The sequence below is a fragment of the Pteronotus mesoamericanus genome, unplaced genomic scaffold (genome assembly GCF_021234165.1).
Source record: "Pteronotus mesoamericanus isolate MK-2021 breed Mesoamerican mustached bat unplaced genomic scaffold, CSHL_Meso_final contig_181, whole genome shotgun sequence".
Taxonomy (NCBI): Eukaryota; Metazoa; Chordata; class Mammalia; order Chiroptera; family Mormoopidae; genus Pteronotus; species Pteronotus mesoamericanus.
This window is the reverse complement of record NW_026555077.1, coordinates 5033982-5053098: the sequence shown is the minus strand read 5'-3', so window position 1 is coordinate 5053098 and position 19117 is coordinate 5033982. Positions and strand designations below refer to the sequence as shown.

At 34.2% G+C, this 19117-nt stretch overlaps 1 protein-coding gene across 4 annotated transcripts in view; it reads right to left on the bottom strand.

Annotated features, from left to right (window-relative positions):
• Positions 1 to 19117, bottom strand: part of MIGA1 (mitoguardin 1) — a 76060-nt gene that overhangs the window by 21740 nt on the left and 35203 nt on the right. For all 4 annotated transcript variants that reach the window (XM_054566878.1, XM_054566879.1, XM_054566876.1 and 1 more), the window contains exon 8: positions 9666 to 9766. In XM_054566878.1, the coding sequence (XP_054422853.1) occupies positions 9666 to 9766 (101 nt within the window). The remainder of the gene's footprint in view (positions 1 to 9665; positions 9767 to 19117) is intronic.

The window sequence follows — 19117 nt, the reverse complement described above, 5'->3', positions numbered from 1 at the left end:
TGTGTCTATTTGACCAGTAGCAAAAGAAAAAAATTGTAAAAAGAAATAAAAATACCGGCCATCATATATTTTCTGCTTTAAATAGTATTTCTCCTCATAGTTTAAGGAAAATATGCTAATGGAAAAGTGTTTTCATTTTATTTAAAAAAGATTTAAAAAATAACATAATGGAAATTTTTTAGATATTAAATAGTCTAAAGTCTGTACCACTGTCAAAACAAATAGGATCTATGTACATTTACCAGTAGGAAAAAATCCTAAGGAGGAAACTGAAGCACCAATTAAACTCTCTATGTATAATAACTTATACTAATAGAAGTGAACAATGCCAACAATGAAAGATTCCAGAGTCAAGTGTTGATTTATTGGTCTACCTTGCTCATGTGTTGGTTTGGCTGTGGTGATCATTTAAAAAGGTCTCTTAAAACAGGCTTGCAGCTGTGAAAAAATATATCATACTGGAGATTTGATGCTAGATAACATCATCAACTCTCCATAAGAGACAATGACAACTCAGAAACATTCATTAAAATCATGAATCTTAAGTTTTTCACACCAAAAAACAAATCACTAAAAATATGACTTAAATTCTCACTTAAGAATATAGTTTATAGGACGGATTTTTTGACAGTATTTCCAAAAACTTTAAAAAGTTTGAGAAAAAGATTAACATTTTATGAGAGCTGAGATGTTACTTAAGAAGCAGACGTCAGTAACGGTTTAATCTCAGCATATGAAAATGGGCAATTTACCATGGAAAATGGTCCTTTCCTTTCCTTTTCTCTCTCTCTCTCTCTACCCCCTTCCCTTTTTTCTTTTTCTCTCTCTTTCCTTCCTTCCTGAGACTTTTGAAATGTCTTTTATTTCTAAGTCATTCATCTACCAACAGGGTACATTTCAAAAACTCATTTTAAAATTTTCAAACAAAAAAGTAATACTATGTTGGTTTCCACCAGAGAGCCACCCCGCCTTATTAGTTACCTCCCATAGTTCACCAGTACCACAAAATGAACATGTGAGAAGTCAAACAAGTCAATCACAACAACAGCAACAATAACAACAGACAAAATAGATAAAACCCAAGATGTACCAACCAGTAAAAACAATGTTTTAGGATTAGCTGAAGATTTCATACATCCCAAATTACTTCTCCCTTGCCCTCCATGAGACGCCACAAGAGGGGCTGAAACTTATCTTCCTTGGCAAGCAGCGATTGTGCTGAATGTAAAGTAATATTTTTAAAGGCTTACTATTTTTAAAAGCCTCTGAACAACCATAAAAGCAAAGTCCAAAGTCTCAAACTATGATAAGCTGGGTCATGAAATAAACTAAGTTCGACTTTAATATGTACTATTTTTTACATTTACATTTTCCTTTCAGATCAACCACCTAAAATTACAAATACATCTTCCAATTAAAGAAAGTAGGCTGACTGTATACCCTATCTCACTAATAGAAAAAAATTAAAAAGGAAATAACAATCCTCCAAAATGACCCTCAATGATTGTAGTGTCTCCTGGCAATATCTCATTCCATGCTGAATAGCGCTACCGTGTGTAACCAACGGGATATTGTAGAAATGATGGAGTGTGATTTCGGAGGGTAGATCATAGTAGTCATTGCTTCCATCTCACTCTTTGGACCACTTCCTCTGGGAGAACCTAGGTGCCATGTTGTGAAGATACTCAAGTAGTATGACAGAAAAGTTAATGTGGTGAGCAAGTTATGTTTTCTGCCGTAGATAGCACCAACATGCCATTCATGTAAGTGAGCTATCTTGGGAACAGGTCTCTGGCTCCAGTCAAGCTTTCAGATGACTGTAGCCCTAGCCAACATTCTTGACTACAGCTGCACAAAAGACCTCAAGCCAGAACCACACAGATATGCCACTTCCAAATCTTGACCCTCGGGAATGGTGAGATAGTAAATGTTTATTGTTGTCACTGCTGTTGTTCATGAATGGGAAAAGAATTTAGTTTGTTTGGGGTGTCCAGTCTCAGAACTTCAGGAACTGCTTTTCGGTGCTGGCACACCAAAGCAAAAGGTCTTGCTCAGGGACAGCACTCACCAACCATGATATCACCCATCTGGACATCCCTGAAACAGCGGGACAGGCACATGGACATGATTTAATAGCACTACTCCCAAGTGTTTGTGCTTTTAGTTGTAGTGGAGGTAGTCTGTGGATGACAGCGGTCCTCCACAGCTTCATCTTGGTCAACACACCAAGCAGGATCCACCCTCGGATGGAGACAGAGCTTGTAAAGGGACTTTTCTTGTCAGTGTAGGTGTCTTCAATGGCCTCCTTGGGCATCTTAAAGATCAGACCAATATTCTTATAGTACTGGGGGAGCTTCGTCTTGCTAGTTTCTCCAGGTAGGACCCTCTTCTTACTTTGAAAGATGGTGGACTGCTTTTGGTAGGCATGTTCAGTCTAGGAGTCACTTCTTATTTAATATATGCGACTTCAGAATTAAATACCAAAGCAACAGGCTCCCTGGATTAGCTCCTAGGACTCAGTTATCACAGGACTAAGTGTAAGGCCCAAGACTCCAGGAAAACAGCCCACAAACCTTAAATTTTAAGAAGGCAACTCCTGTAATGCTTGAGCCTCGATGAAACTCCAAGCATGGATCCCTCAGGACTTATAAATTTTTTAAATGTTTTATTGTTAATGCTATCACAGTTGTCCCATTTTTCCCCCTTCACCCCCCTCCCTCAGGATTTATATCAACACAAAGACATGTACCCTCTGCCTGACAATCTCCAAAATGGAGTGCAAGGTCTCGCTCTCAAGGATGCACCCATGAGACCCAGGGCAGGCACCTCAGCCTCAGTACCAGCCCCAAACCTGCACCTGAACTTTATTATTGGTTTTTTAAAAGATTTTATTTATTTATATTTAGAGAGAGGGGAAGAGAGGGAGAAAGAGAGGAAAAGAAACACCAATGTCTGGTTAACTCTCATGCATCCCCAACCAAGGACTGGGCCTGCAACCCACGCATGTGCGCTGACTGGGTATTGAACCAGTGACTGCTTGCTTCGCAAGCCAGCACTCAATCCACTGAGCCATACCAGCCAGGGCTATTATTGTTTTAAGACACTAAATTTTGAGTACTTTATTATACAACAGACAACTGATATAATAGTAGAAACCATACTAACAGCAACAAAAAGACACACAAATATCCCAAAACCTGGAAAGCAAAAGGAAATGTGTGGAATGTGGACAGATGAAACAGATGAGGACACCACAGTCTAGAATAAATTCAAGAGGAGATATATTTGTCAAGAGTAACACATTTGCTAAGCAGAAGCTGTAAAAAAGCAAGAGGCCTGGAGTTGACAGGTATGCGAGCAGGACTGGAAAAGTGGGACTGAAAATGGGAGGTTAAATGAAAATCTGTTTCCAAATACTACAGTAGTCCCACATCTCATTCTACTCCCTGCCCCTTCCCCTCCATTCCTGAACAGGAAGGCAGCTTGTAAGAAATGTTTAAAAAATCAATCAGCGGACACTTCTTTTTAAAAAGTATTTGAACTGCCTGGAGAAAGTCAGCTGGGGTGAGTGATGGGTCTCCCAGAATAAGGCCCTCTTCATTCTACATCCCGGTGTGCCTTGCCTACTAGGCTATTTCCAGAACATTAATCCTAAAGGAAAGCCTGCCAATTGACATACCTCAGAGAAGTAAATGAACTCAGTTTGCTCTCCTGTTCACCTTTACGTGGGAGAAAAACATAAAACACTGCAAATCCACACAATCTACCTAAGAAAATCATTCCAGTCCTGACCAGCATAGCTCAGGTGGTTGGGTGTCGACTCACAGAGTGAAGGGTGGCCGGTTTGACTCCCTGTCAGGGCACATACCTGGTTTGTGTGGTTTGGTCCCTGGATGGGATGCATATGAGAAGCAACTGGTCCGTGTTTCTCTCTTGCATAGATGTTTCTCTCCCTCTCTTTCTCCCTCCCTTCCCTGCTCTCTAAAGTAAAAAATAAAATCTTTTTAAAAAGGAAAAGAAAGAAAATAAATCCAGTCACCAATCACACATTCAAATTTGAGGAAAAGAAGAAAAAACATCAGCAAGAGAAAGAAAGCCCAAGATAAACAGACAAAATTGACTCCAAAGGAAGTAAAATTATTCAAGAAAAAGAAATTTTAAATGGCTGATATAACCCTCCCTTTTCAGATTATGGGTATTCTTAATGTTTATCCTTGTCTCTTTGTATATTATTGTTAGTGTATTATTTTGGGTTGCTATAAATAAGTGTTAGCAAGTCAGAGGCGAGTGTAGCAAAAGCTTTCCCAGCTTGAGTATGGGTAGATGTATCTGAATTATAAGAAATAAAATTTTCTCTTTAAAGAGCACCCTACAGTTTATATATTAAACACGCACACATCTTAAAGAGGGGCAAATTCTAAGAAAAATGAAATCTAAGGCTAAAAATTAATCTCTCTGCAATATTAAACGGCAATCTCTTTAACAGGTGGGAGAGTTAAGAGAGTGCTGAATGCAGTGGTATCCTAACATTAAAAAGACTTTTCAGAATTTGACAGCATGGTAAGTGAAAGAATGTCAACCACAAAGAAATCACAAATTGTATAATTCTAGTTGTGTGAACTGTCCAGAATAGGCAAATTCATAAAGACAGAAGGTAGACTAGTAGTTGCCAAGGCATGGCAGGGGCAGGGCTAAGTGAGAAAAGGAAGTGATTACTAACAGAGTTTCTTTTTCTTTTAGCAGTGATAAAAAATATTCTGGATTTAGAAAGTGGTACTGGTTGTACAATTCTGTGAATATGTGAAAAACCACTGAACTGTATGCATTAAAAGAGTGAATTTTATAGTATGTGAATTATATCTCAATAAAGCTATTATTTAAAAAACAGACTTTTCCAAGAAAAAAGGCTGTGGTTCCAAACCAATGTTTGGCAAAGCTTATATAGGAAAATCCTGTTAATCACTTTCACAAATGACTGACCTAGCTTAGAGAAAAACCTATGCCAGGACTTGTTTCAATCTAAAGACGCAAGAAATCTTTCTGGTAATTCTGAATAAAGCTTTCAAATAATCACAAACTTTAGCTTCCAAAGTAGTTCTCATCTTATTTTCTTAATAACTTTCTTCATTAAAATAGTTTTCCCTAATTTAAGGGCTTGGCATATAGAAAGTGCAATTAAAAATAATTTAACAAACATTTCTTAGAAAAGAATTTATCTTGGAACATTCATATTCTGAGATCATATATTTATAACCTAGAAGCATTCCTAGGATGTTTCTCAGATATTGAGTCCTTCTTGTGGTATTCATACATTTTGTTTTCCATAAGGATTCTTTAAAAATTTATCAAATCTTTGTGACTTATAACAAGTTCAAAGTTGAGTACCATGAACACTTGGCAAAATATTTTTTAAGTTGTACATTACAAAGAAACTTTAGAGTAATTAGGTACATTGTTCTTCACAGTGAAGAAATGGAACATGACTAGCAATTATTCTCCCTATGAACCATCTAGGACATAAGCATGTACAGAACAAAGAGATAAAAATCATTTGACAAAATACGACATCCTTTTATGACAAAAAAAACTCTCAATAAGTTAGGTATAGAGGGAATGTACCTCAACACAATAAAAACCATATATGATTAGGCCACAGCTAATATCATATTCAATGGTGAAAGGTACATATTCAATGGAGGAAAAGGTTGAAAGCTATTCCTCTAAGAACAGGAACAAAACAAGGGCGCCCACTTTCATCACTCCTATTTAACATAGTAATGAAAGTGTTAGTCAGAGACAATTAGGTAAGGAAAACAAAAATTAAAAAGGCATTCAAATTAAAAAGAGGTAAAACTCTCTGTTTGCACATATGATCTTATATATCAAAAATCCTTAAGACTCCATCAGAAGAACTGTTAGAACTAATAACTAAATTCAGTGAAGTTACAGGATACAGAATCAATATACAAAAATCAGTTGAATTTCTATACATTAACAACAATCAGAAAGAGAAATTAAGAAATTATAATAGCATGAAAAAAGAATAAAATACTCAAGAATAAATTTGGCTAAGGAGGTGAAACAGTCTGTGCACTGAAAACTGTATGGTAAGATGAAAGAAAACAAAAAAAGACACACAAATGGAAGGATATCCCATGTTCATGGATTTGAATAATTAATATTGTCGAAATGTCCATATTACCTAAAGCCATCTATAAATTCACGTGATCCCTATCAAAACTCCAATGGCATTTTTTACAGAAACAAAAGAAACAATCCTAAAATTCATATGGAGCCACAAAAGACCCCAAACAGGCAAAGCAATCTAGAGACAGAACCAAATTTGAGGCATCACACTTCCTGATTTCAAACAGTATTACAAAGCTATAGTAATCACACAGTAGTCTTCTGGCATAAAAACAGACACATAGACAAATAGAACAGAATCAAGAGCCCAGAAATAAACCTTTGCAATAAAGTCAATCAATAATTTTTAATAATTTTTGTAATCCTCACCCAAGGATATGTTTATTGATTTGAGAGAGAAAGGAAGGGAGAGAGGTAAAGAAACATCGATCAGTTGTCCCCCAAAGAACCCCAACCAAGGACTGAACCTGTATCCTGTATCTGTGCCCTGACGTGGAATCAAACCCACAACCTTCTGGTGTACAGGACGATATTCCACCCAAGTCACCCAGCCAGAGCAAGTCAATCAATATATGACAAGGGAACCAATAGGGAGAATGGCTTCTTTAATATGGGAGGAAAACTGGAGAACCACATGCAGAAGAATGAAACTGGATCCTTATCTTATATCACTCAACAAATATTAACTCAAAATGGATTTAAGACTAAACATAAGATCTGAAACCATGAAATTCTTAAAAACATAGGAAAAAAGATCCTTGACAATGATATATCGGATATGATCACTAAAGCGCAAGCAGCAAAAGCAAAAATAAAGTGAGATTACATCAAACCAAAAAGCTTCTGCAAAGCAAAAGAAGCAACAAAATGAGAAGGCAACTTACAGAATGAGGGAAAATATTTGTAAACCATTTATCTGATAAGGGGTTAATATGTAAGGAACCCATACAACTGAATAGCAAAAACAAACAAACAAACCCAAACAATCTAATTGAAAAATGGACAGAGGACCTGAATACATTTTTCCAGAGAAGAAACAAATGGCCAGCAGGTACATGAAAATTTGCTCAGCATCACTAATCATCAGGGAAATGTAAATCAAAACCACAATGAGATATTACCTCAGACCTGTTACATGCCTATTATCAAAAAGACAGGAGACAAGTGTGGATGGGGACATGAAGCAAAGGGAACACTGGTGCACTGTTGGTGGGAATGTAAATTAGTACAGCTAGAATGAAAACAATAGGGAAGTAAAAAAGTAAAAGAATTACCACATGATCCAGCAATCCCACTTCTGGGTATACATCCAAGGGAAGTAAAATCACTATCTTGAAATATCTGCATTCCCATGTTCACTGCAGCATTTTTCACAGTAACCAAGGTATGGAAAAGACTTAAGTGCCCATCAACAGATGAATGGATAGAGAAGATGTAGTGTATATGTGTGTATGTACACATATATACATATATATATATATACACATTTATAGTATATATGCAATGAAATATTATTCATCCATTAGAAAGAAGAAAATCCTATCATTTGAGACAATATATGCTATATGAACTCAAAGACATTATATGCTAAGTGAAATAAATCAGACAGAGAAAGACAAATACTATACACAGCATCATTTATGTGAGAAAATCTAAAAAGGCCAAACCCACAGAAACAGCAGAATGGTGGTTGCAAGGAGCTCAGGGGTGGGGGAAATGGGGAGATGTTGGTCAAAGCGTGTAAATCTCCAGTGAGAAAATAAGTTCTGGGGATCTTCATGTACAGTATGGCAACTATAGTTAATAATACTGTATTATATACTTAAAAGTTGCTAAGAGAGTAGATCTTAAATGTTCTCACCACACACAAAAAAGGTACCATACCTTGCTGTGTATAATATGCACTTTTTGCTCAAATTTTTGAAGGAAAAATAAGGATGTGCATTATACATGGCTAGTACTAATTCTTTATCTATTTACATTTTTTAATTCTTTCATTTATGCTTATGCATTAAAAGTGTAACTCTAGAAAGCAATAATGATATCCATATGCAAAATAATAACCTGGAATTTGATAATTGGTCTTGTTTCTAAATATAAATAAATAATTCAATTAAAAATTAAAACGAAAGATTTTTTTCCCCCCCGAGAGTTTGGGCCAAAAAGGTGGATGTGCACTATACATAACAAAATACAGTAATTATGTGAGGTGATGGAAGTGTTAACCAACCTTACTGTGGTAATTATTTCACAATATGTGTGTATCAAATCTTCATACTGTACACCTTAAACTTACACAATGTTTTATGTTAATTATATCTCAATAAGGTTGGAAAAATAATACACAAAAAAATAAAAAGAAATATAAGCCTGTCTATATCAAATAGTAAAAGGAAGAAGAAATAGCTTTTCCATAAAACAAGTAGATATATTCTGTCAGTTGAAAACATACAAGTATAAAAATATAAGAAAATATACAAACAATTTAGGAGATGATACCGTAAGCAACAGCTAAAATATAAAGAAAAGTCTTGATAGGATGAAAGATTATAGTTACAAAAGTTTAAAAAATAAAGAATCCAGGCTTAGGTCTAGGGTATTATTTAGAATACCTAGAGCTTTCCATGCTACAGCATGAGTTCACACATCAGTTACAGATGTGTGATACTATTTATATGTTAAAAACAGTATTATATCTGAAATCTACCATAAAAAGGAAATTATTCTAAAGTAAAAGTAGCCACATGTGATTTTTAAAACTGTCTTAAATAGAAAAAAGGATAAAAAGATGACCACTCTGTCATCTTTCTCTTTTGATACAAAATTTAAATTTCAGGAAAAAACATTACTCATAAATTTATAATTCAGTGACATACATTGGTGTATATCTAGCCTTTTTTCTCTCCCTAAATAATTATATATCATACATGTTCCTTTCTTTTCCTATTACAAAATCAGAATCATATTGTCTATATACAGCTTTATATACTACTCTTTTCACTTAACACATGTTCCCATGTTATTAAAAATGAATAGAAATATGTTTATGACATTACAATATTTCAAATTACATATGTACTATAATTTGGCATTAGACTGTTTCTAGTTTTTCATTATTATTAAAATGCCAAAGTAATATTTATATATATGAATCTTTGAATCTGATCACTTCCTTGGAATAAACATCTAGAAGTAAGATTTCTGAGCTAAAAAATCTGAACAATTTTTAAGACTCTCGATATAAGGTCAACTGCTTTCCATTAAGATAATTCCATGACTTACCCATAATCCACAGTATATAAAAGTGACCATTTACAGTATATGTTTACATGTCCACCTCTCTAAAGAGACTATGAGCTCCTGTGGGAAGTTACATTCATGTATATTTATCTTTGTATGCTGGCATCTACCCCATGCTAAATAAATAGTCACTGAACTAATATACAGCACAATGGCAAAACTGTACACTCCAGCTGAAAAAGAATGAGAAACTCCCATTAGAAACATGTATGTCTTACCTCTGCTGCTGAAGCAAAAGAATCAGTTGATGCAATGCTCAGAGTGTCTCGCAGGCCAAAGTCATCCACATTCCCCTTCATAGTGATATCCGTATCTTTATCTTAAAAATAAATAGGAAAGATTTAAAAACTGATATTCCTTGTCACTGCCATATTTCATACTCTATAGTTGGTTTTGTTTTTTTACTCCAGTCTTTTTTTATATAGACTACTGGAGTCTAAAAGGAAAACAATACAAACCGATGGGACACAATCTGAGAAGGCTCTCAAAGTGAATCTTTGTTTAACCAATTCTGAAACACTGCCAAGCAGAGAAGAAAGTTCTATAAAGTAGACAGTTTTGCTTTAAAAAGGGATTAAATTCAATTTTGGATTAAAAAAGCTTTTGAGTATATAATAACTTAAATTGGTATACAATAACTGGAGTTAGGTAATCTACTATACATTGTATAATGAGCATATACCAAAATCAGTCTGAAACAGGGCAATTTAGTTGCAAGTGGCCTTGCTCATACTGAATGAACTGGTAGGTTCATTCAAATTAAATGAATTATTAACATGAAATGTTATCCAGCTTATCAGTTGTGGCAAGCTGATCAATTATAACAATTCAAGAAGATATCTCTGAGTTTTTCTGGTCTTTAAGACCACTTTAAAACATTGAAAGGCCAAAAGTGAAGAAATCTAGGTCTTTCACACCTACTGTGCTTACCTGAGTGTCTAATATAACGGTTCCAATAATTTTAAAGGTCTGGAAAAGTTTAATACATTTGCAAATAGTTAATCTGTCTTGACAGGTTAACTGTTAGCAATACATAACATTCTGAATGTGGATGCCAATGTCTTCACATACTACGGTCAGGAATCTATTAACATTAAACTCCAATACTGAGCTTGCTTACAGAGTGACCACATTGTAGCAAATAACTGATACGCTTCAAAATTTATCACAAGTATGAAAAAGAAAACAACAAAATATATTCAGAGTTTTTAAAATCTTTCTAGCAATGTAATATATCATTAAATTGATATTTCAAATCAATGGGGAAAATGAGACTTATTCAACATGTAAGGTGAATAGATCACTATTACTTGAAATAAAACAACTATAGAGTCTTATTTCAAATATTATACAACAAATATTCAGATGAGTTAAAAATCAATATGTAAACTCCACGGAGCTTTAGGAGAAAATATAATATTTTTCTTACCCTGAAGTAACACATTCAAACCCAGAAGCTATAAAGTAAAATATTGACAATATGACTATATTAAACATTTAAGACTACACAGTAATATTCATGTAAAAAAAGTTAAAGGACAAGTAATAGAATAGGAAAGTATTTGCAACACATCTATAAAAGGGTTAATAGTTGTTTTTTTCTTTTTTTTAGGGAAAAAATTCTACAAATCTTTAATCAAAAACATAGATAAAGAATACCAAAAAGTCATTTAAAGCTTTTTTCAAAACATAATAGAAACAGGCAAGAAATATACAAAACAGGTTCAGTATCAACAAATAATAAAGTAACAAAATAATACATCATTGTCACAATCAGATTAGTAAGTATTAAAAATATTGGTAATATCAAGTATTGGGGACTGTGAAAGGAACTGGGTATTCATAGACTCTTTTTCTTCATCTTCTTAAAGCAGTCCCTTTAGCATGTTTTGCAGTGCTGGTTTGGTGGAGGTGTATTCTTTTAGCCTTCTTTTGTCTGGAAAGCTCCTTATTTTGCCTTCCATTTTAATTGAGAGCCTTGCTGGGTAGAGCAGTCTTGGTTGCAGGCCTTTGCTTTTCATGACTTGGACTATTTCTTGCCACTCCCTTCTGGCTTGCAGTGTTTCTGTTGAGAAGTCAGATACTAGCTGAATCTGGGCTCTGTTGTATGTTGCTACCTCTTTCTCCCTTGCTTCCTTTAGGATTCTCTGTTTGTCTTTGATATTTGTCATTTTCATGATGATATGTCTTGGAGTGAGCCTCATTGGGTTCTTCTTGAATGGGACCTTCTGTGCTTCCTGGACTTGTGTGACTTTTTCTCTCCTCTAATTAGGGAGGTTTTCCATCATTACTTTTTCAAACAGGTTCTCTATCCCTTCCTCATCCTCTTCTCCTTCTGGTATCCCTATTATATGGATATTATTACGTTTCAGGTTGTCCTGCATTTCCCAAAGTGCCTCTTCATTCTTTTTGAGTCTTTTTTCATTTTCTTGCTCTTTCTGGGAGCTCTTTTCTACCGTATCCTCCAGCTTGCTGATCCTCCAGCTTGCTGATTTCGATCCTCAGCTTCATCGAGCCTGCTTTTGAGTGCTTCTACTGTGTTCTTCAATTCGGAGATTGCATTCTTCATTTCCTCTTGTCTCTCATTGATAGTTTCTATGTCCTTTTTCATGCTGATATAGTCTGCAGTAAGTTCCTCATAGTTTCCCTGATTTTTGTAATTCTCTCTGAGCTCACTGAGCTCATTGAGCTTCCTTACAATCGTTGTTTGGAACTCAATATCTGATCATTTACTTGCCTCTATTTCATTTATTTCTCTTTCTGGGGATTCCTCTTTTTCTTTGACTTGGGGATGTTTCTTTGTCTTCACATTATTTGTGAGACTCTTCTTTTTTGCTTCTGCTTCTCAAATTGGTCTGTCTTGATTTCCTGACTTTGTGGTGTGAACTTCAATGGCAGGAGACCGTTGTTTTGGGGTTTTTTTTCTTATTTTCAGATTTTTCTTACATTGATTCTCAATCTGCTAACTTTGTCAGATACTTTATCTTCTTTTAAAAGAAACCAGAACTCTTTTTGGCTTTCATTCATCCAAATTTCTATTCCATCATTTTTCCTAAAATAAAATTCATTACCTTTACCAGAAATTTCCCAAGTCTTATTTAAAGCCCTAAGTACTAGAAAACACAGACATTTTGTGATTCTATACTGGTATACTGGAAGTATAAAGTTTTTAAAAATCCAAACCTTTAATTTAGTTTAAACTCAAAAGTTTTGTAACTAATTTATATTCTAAGCTCTAAGCCAATCAGAAAAGCAAATAAGTCATAATTGGTACAAGGCTGATCCCTATTAAGTCTCAAAAATAACCATACACATAGCATATTTTTTTTACTACTTTATATCTGGTGAAACCACAGTTAACATTTTAACCATTTATCTTCTAAGTTTAAGTTTTAATTGTTTTCAAGTGAAGTTTACAACAATCCTTTTAAAATATCTAACTTGTCAGCTTAAAAATCCTTGTAACTACTAAATGACTAACAGAATCTGAGGTTAAGTTATTCTATTTTCAAAAATACGTGTTCTCTTAGAAATTCTAATTTTTCATCAAATTTGTGGACAAAACAACATAATTGTTTTACATTTATAAAGAGCTATAAAACTGGTATTTTTGGAAACTCAATTATCCAGAAAAATTTAAATTACTCTCCTTTCAGTGCATATATGATCTTTTAAAATGTATACACAAACTGAGACATTAAATGTTTATAAAACTGAACTGACATTTACAACTTTCAAACCTTTAACTTCTAATAATTTTCCATTGTTAGCACTAACTGTGCAAAAAGAAATCACAGTATAATTCTCCCTTTGCTAAAGCACTTTTAAAGCAGGATGAAATTACTAGCCAATTAAGTTAAATCATGGTTCCATATGCCTTTTGCTATTTTCAGAATGGAACACAGACATTTATCTCATGTCACTCTACCTTTCAGACATTACCCATGAGCTGTTAAAAGCCTGTTTTACTTCACTCAACAGAAACTAACTACTCAATGTCATCCAGATCAGTTACCATGATTGTACTTTATTAAAAAAAAAAACAAAAAAACGCTAACAAAAGTAATGGCTCAGAAGAACTGGAAAGATTTATTCATTAAATCCAGCTTTGTAAATCACAGATCATACCTCTCATTTCAGTAATAGTGATGACTTCTGGAACAGCAGCTGAATAATTATAAAGAGAAATAAAACATCTGTTTCTCAGATAAGCCAATAAAAAGTATAAAGAATATTGGGCAATATCTCAAACTAACTGCTTCATGAATCCAATTAAAGTTTAAAATACTTTTTGAAACTAATACAAAATAATATTAAATGTAAACTGTAACTGAAAAATAAAATTGAAAAAAATTAAATACTCTTTCAAAAAAAAATCATCAACTCTTGCCCTGGCTGGTGTGGCTCAGTGGATTGAGCACCTGCCTACAAACTGAAAGGTCCCCGGGTTTGATTCCCAGTCAGGGCACATGCCTGGGTTGCGGTCCCAGTTGGGTGCATGTAAGAGGCAACTGATCAATGTATCTCTCATACATTGATGTTTCTCTCCATCTCTTTCTCCCTCCCTTCCTCTTACTCCAAAAGTAAATAAAATCTTTAAAAATAAAATTATCAACTCTTGATTATGTTATTGAAAGACAAGGACAGCATAGGAAATTGGAGACCAAAGGCTTCATCTTAGTCAATATCTGCAGAAATATTCTCTTACCAAATTTTTCTTAGCAGAAAAAAAGTGCTAAAATCACAATGAGATATCATTACACACCCACCAGAATTACTGAAGTTGGAAAAAATTGCCTTTTTTTTTGGTTAAGGATGTAGAGCAATGGAAATTCTCAGATGCCAATGGTAGAAATTTCAATTGGTAGAACCATGGTGGAAATCTTGGCATTATCTATTAAAGTTCAAGACTACCTTCCCTATGACCTAGCAACTCTCATGATTGTACCCTGGGTGTGTTTTACAGAAATGAATGTTTATGTGCATAAGAATGCTCATAATAGCATTTATAATAGCTCCAAAATGGAAAACTACCAGTGACCATCATGATAGAATACATAAATTGTGGTATAATCATACAATGAAATACTATACAACAATAAAAGTGAATGAATTGCTACTATGTGCAAGAACACAGATGAATCTCATAATATGTTGAGTGAAGAATTATATGTATGATTTCATTCATATTAAAATTCAAAACCAGGTAAAACTAAACAGGACCTCACACTAAGTTGGTAAAACTATAAAGAAAAACGTGGAAGTAACTAGCATTAGTAACAGAACACTAGTTAATTTCGTGTGTAAGTGGAAGAGGATTGATTGGGAAGGAGTACAAGGAGATCTGTTAGGAATTTGGCAATGTTTTATTTTTTTGATCTACATAATAGCTACACAAGAAGGTGTGATAAATTACTGTACTTTTTTTTTTTGTTTTGGGCACTTTCCTCTAAGGGTTTAAAAGGAAAGAAGACAACAAATCTACATATTTTGGCTGCAAATGGGTGAAAGCAGAAAAGACCATGAAATACTTTCTGTATTTCAGTGTTGGCAGTAAAGCTTTACTAGACATGAATTTTACACCCTGGTAGATGAAGCATCTATAATGATGCTAGGTTAAAAGCAAAAAGATCTGATGAGTCTGTTAAATGTAACAGCAAAGTGAAAATAATTTATCTGCACCCTATAAAGGAATAACAGTAGTAGTAACAAAATCAAATGCCACACATGTACCACTTACAACCTTTTTTCTAACTCATCAGTCTTTCTTTGCTATTTAGTGATTGATTTAGAATTTTAAATGGGAATGTTTGAGTGAGGATAATCAATTATTTCCAGTAAAAAGACATGGAAAATAAGAGACGCTGACTATTTAACAATAAAAATGTGGCAAAATTAATAATAATTTATTTTGTACTTACTACTTGCCAGAAATATGCTTTACATATATTATTTCATAGTTCTCACAATAATCCTTTGCGGTAGGTAATATTATTCTTTTCATTTTATATATCAAGAAGCTAAGACACAGAAAGGTGAAGCAACTGGTCCATACTCACACAGTTAAGAAATGGAATGGCAGGATTCTAACCCAGGTCATCTGACACCAGAGTCCATGCTATGAAATTACGGAGCTGTGGTGTCCGGTATGGTAGCTGCTAGCAACATGTGTGTATCAAGCACATGAAATGTGGCTAGTCAGAATTGAGATGTGCTTTAAGTGTAAAATACAAAATGGGTTTTGAAAACTTAGTATCAAAATATGTAAAATATTAATAAATACTGGGTTTATTAATAAAATACATCAGAATTAATTTGACTACTTTCATTTTACTTTTTCATGTGACTACTAGAAAATTTAAACTTACATTTGTGGCTAACATTATACTCTTATTTCTATTAGACAGCACTACTCGAGCATTCCTTGCTCATATCTTATCTTCATTGCAAAGAGCTTACAAGTTTTTTAGAGGATTCAGATTCAATTCATATTTTCTGAGTGACTACTATGTGCCCAAGGCATTCTGCTAAGTGCTTTCAAGGACTATTTATTTCATTCAATATTTGTAACTGTTAAACTAGCCTAATTATGTACAAGGATGCTTTATTTTAACTACAACAAAAAAGCCATTTCCTAATCAAAATCTTCAAGGGCTCCTTGACTGGTTTCCAAAGCTTTCCATAATATTTGTCCACCCCATCTATCTAATCTTGTTTTATATTAATTACTAAAAGACCCCTCGGCTTTAGCTGAGTTCATTTACTATACTCCCACTTCTATAGAGTATTGTATTGGTTAAAAGCTTGGGCTTTGCTGTCAACCAGCAAGTATGTAGATTCCAGTCCTAGTTTTGCTGTTTACTATCTGGGTAAACTGGAAATAACAATATTGATTTCATAGAGTTGTCATAAGGATTAAATGAGAGACTTATGGACACACAGTCCTTGCTAACATAGTAAGTGCTAAATAATTTTTTGCTAGTATTATTATTGTCCTATGAATTCTTTACTCAAGCTTTTGGTTCCTCCTGCCTCTTCTCCAACATACAAATTTATCTCCTTCTGATCCTTTACCCCATGCTACCCAGGAACACATATTGCTTTATAATTTGCAGCTCAAGTACTATCCCCTGCAGGTTTCCTCCAAAAATTAGCTTTATTTATCTTCTTCTTCCATATGACACAGTACAGCAAAAGGGTTAAAATCATAGGTCTGGAGCCATACAGCTTAGGTTCAAATTCTGACACTGCTACTTACATTAGCTGTGTGACCTTGGGTAAATTTTTTATCTTCTCAGTTCCTCAGTGTTCTCATTTGTAAAATGGGAGGAAAATCTACCTCACAGAGTTGTTGAGGATTAAACAAGTTAATATATAATGTAAGCATCAATACATGTTAGCTATTCATATTATTATGCAAAAGACAAGTATGTGCCATTTAATATACTATTTGAATTTTTATTTAACTGTTGCCTGATTACACAGCCTGTCTGTCCAGCTGGAATGACACAAATTAAATGGATGAACTTTCTCAGATTTTTTATTTATTTTTCTTTCTTTCATTTTTCTTTTCTGATGGTTTCTACAGTTCTCAACAGAACATGGAACACATTGCAAACACTTAAATATTTGCTCATATAAACTAAATAAAACTTGTTATTATAAACTGACCACTCCCAATACATAGAAATCCCTAATTTATAAAGTTTCTCATGTATATTTCCTCTGGGTCATTTTGCCTGTTACATGACTTTAACCTGTTTTCAGAGCCATTAAAATTCTTATGTTTCTAAAACTCAGATCTAAATTAGTTGAACTTATAATACTATCTTCTAAAGCTAGAATATGCAGCTTAAGCCCCTTAATGACTCATCGTTAACATTCAATTGCCTAAAACAAAAAAGCTTTCCTCATAATTGGATGATTAAATATAAAAAAGGTGCCGTAAGTTACCACACTGGCACTTGGTAGGGTTGCTCTTTTTTCCCCCTAACATTTTTTTAAAAATAAACCTAAAATTCTTAAAAAATACCAATGTCAACCACTCAGATCTTTTAAAACATTCATGCATAGACAAAAACTATGTTTTTCCTTGGAAGAACACTGAAAGTAGGTTTACTTTTAACTAAATAGTTATATATTTTAGGCCAAAAATCTGCCTGGATTCAAGCCTTCTTCCTTCTTTCACAATCTCCTAATTCACATATTACTTAGGCTTTTTCCAAAGCAGAATTTACTTGAAAGTTAAAAAAGGAAAAAGAAAAAAAAAAACCCCGAAAACCAGAAGACACTTCAGCCCTGAATTGGAACTTCAGGCCTAGATCTATTTCTCTAAATCAATGCAAGCGGGTTTTCTGCATGCCCCATTTTGCCATCACTAGGCACATTCTATTTTCTGTCACTCAGAAGACATCAGGTCTATTTTAACCTCAGCAGATTCTAGCAGAGATTCCAAAGATGCCACTCTTCTTTTAAAATCCAGGCTGTCTACTGTGGGTTTTGTAACACTAGCAAGAAGAGGAAGCCTGCCAAATGTCTCAATATCATCTGACTTCTATGTCAGCAGCTATTCTCCAGATGATTTTTAGCAACTTAAATATGACTTGGAACCTTGTCTTTTCTATGACTTTATTAAAAATGGAAAAGTTCCTGCTGCCCACAAGATAAGCTATTTTTCAAATAGAGTCTGCTATAATCTGTAAAAATAATTAAGAAATCTAGAAAACTATTGTTGCCTTTTGGTTATCTTGTATGACTCTGCCCCACCATACTGTGATATTTTTATTCTGATTTGTCTTAAAATACTATAGTATAGTTTGAGAGAGAAAAAAGTAGAATATAAAAATAAAAAATACAATTTCAGAAGGTGAAAGACCTAAGATATATTTTCTTGATTTTCCTCTTAATGTACCTTAATATTGAAAAGAATAGTAATGAAATACACTGAAACAAAAGAAACTGATCAGTTCTTGATGTGTTATGACTTACACAATTTTGCCCATGTGAAATAATACATGTCCAATAGCAGCCTGCTACTATGGCCCTACCCAAAAGGTGCTTGCATAATTTATCACAACTGGCTTTCCCTATTTATCACAACTTTGTATATGCCATGATTGGCCAACATAACAACTATGAGTCTTAACTGGGAAATACAGCTGCCAATGCAAAATGAGTAACAGAAGTAAAGAGGAAGGACTAAAAGCATTTTCTACCTGTTTTTTTTAGGATAAGGAAGAAGTGACTGGATAACCCGAAGGGTAACAAAAAGTAATCAAGGTTAGGTCTGCAGTTATAAAGATGGTAACAGGGCTACTCAGAATAGCCGATCACTCTGTATACTACACACAGGCGCTGGCTAGTATGACAAGTGGCAGCAGAAGTCCAGCCCATACCTCGGACCTGCATCTTTTTCTTATCACAAAGATGCCTTTCCCAAGGGGCTATAAGGGTCTTTTTCCCAAACACACAAAGGCCTTATATGGGTGAATGAAGGTCCTGCACTTAGAAATCCAAGCTGGTAAGATGTAACAAATACAAAAGAGGCAAAGGCAAGCAGCAGGCTTTTCCCTTGTTTCGGACACCCCCACAATTTTCATACTGCTTTCATCTCTGAACCTATTTTGACTTGCATGTAATACCAATTAGACTTTGCTTTGTAGTATTATTA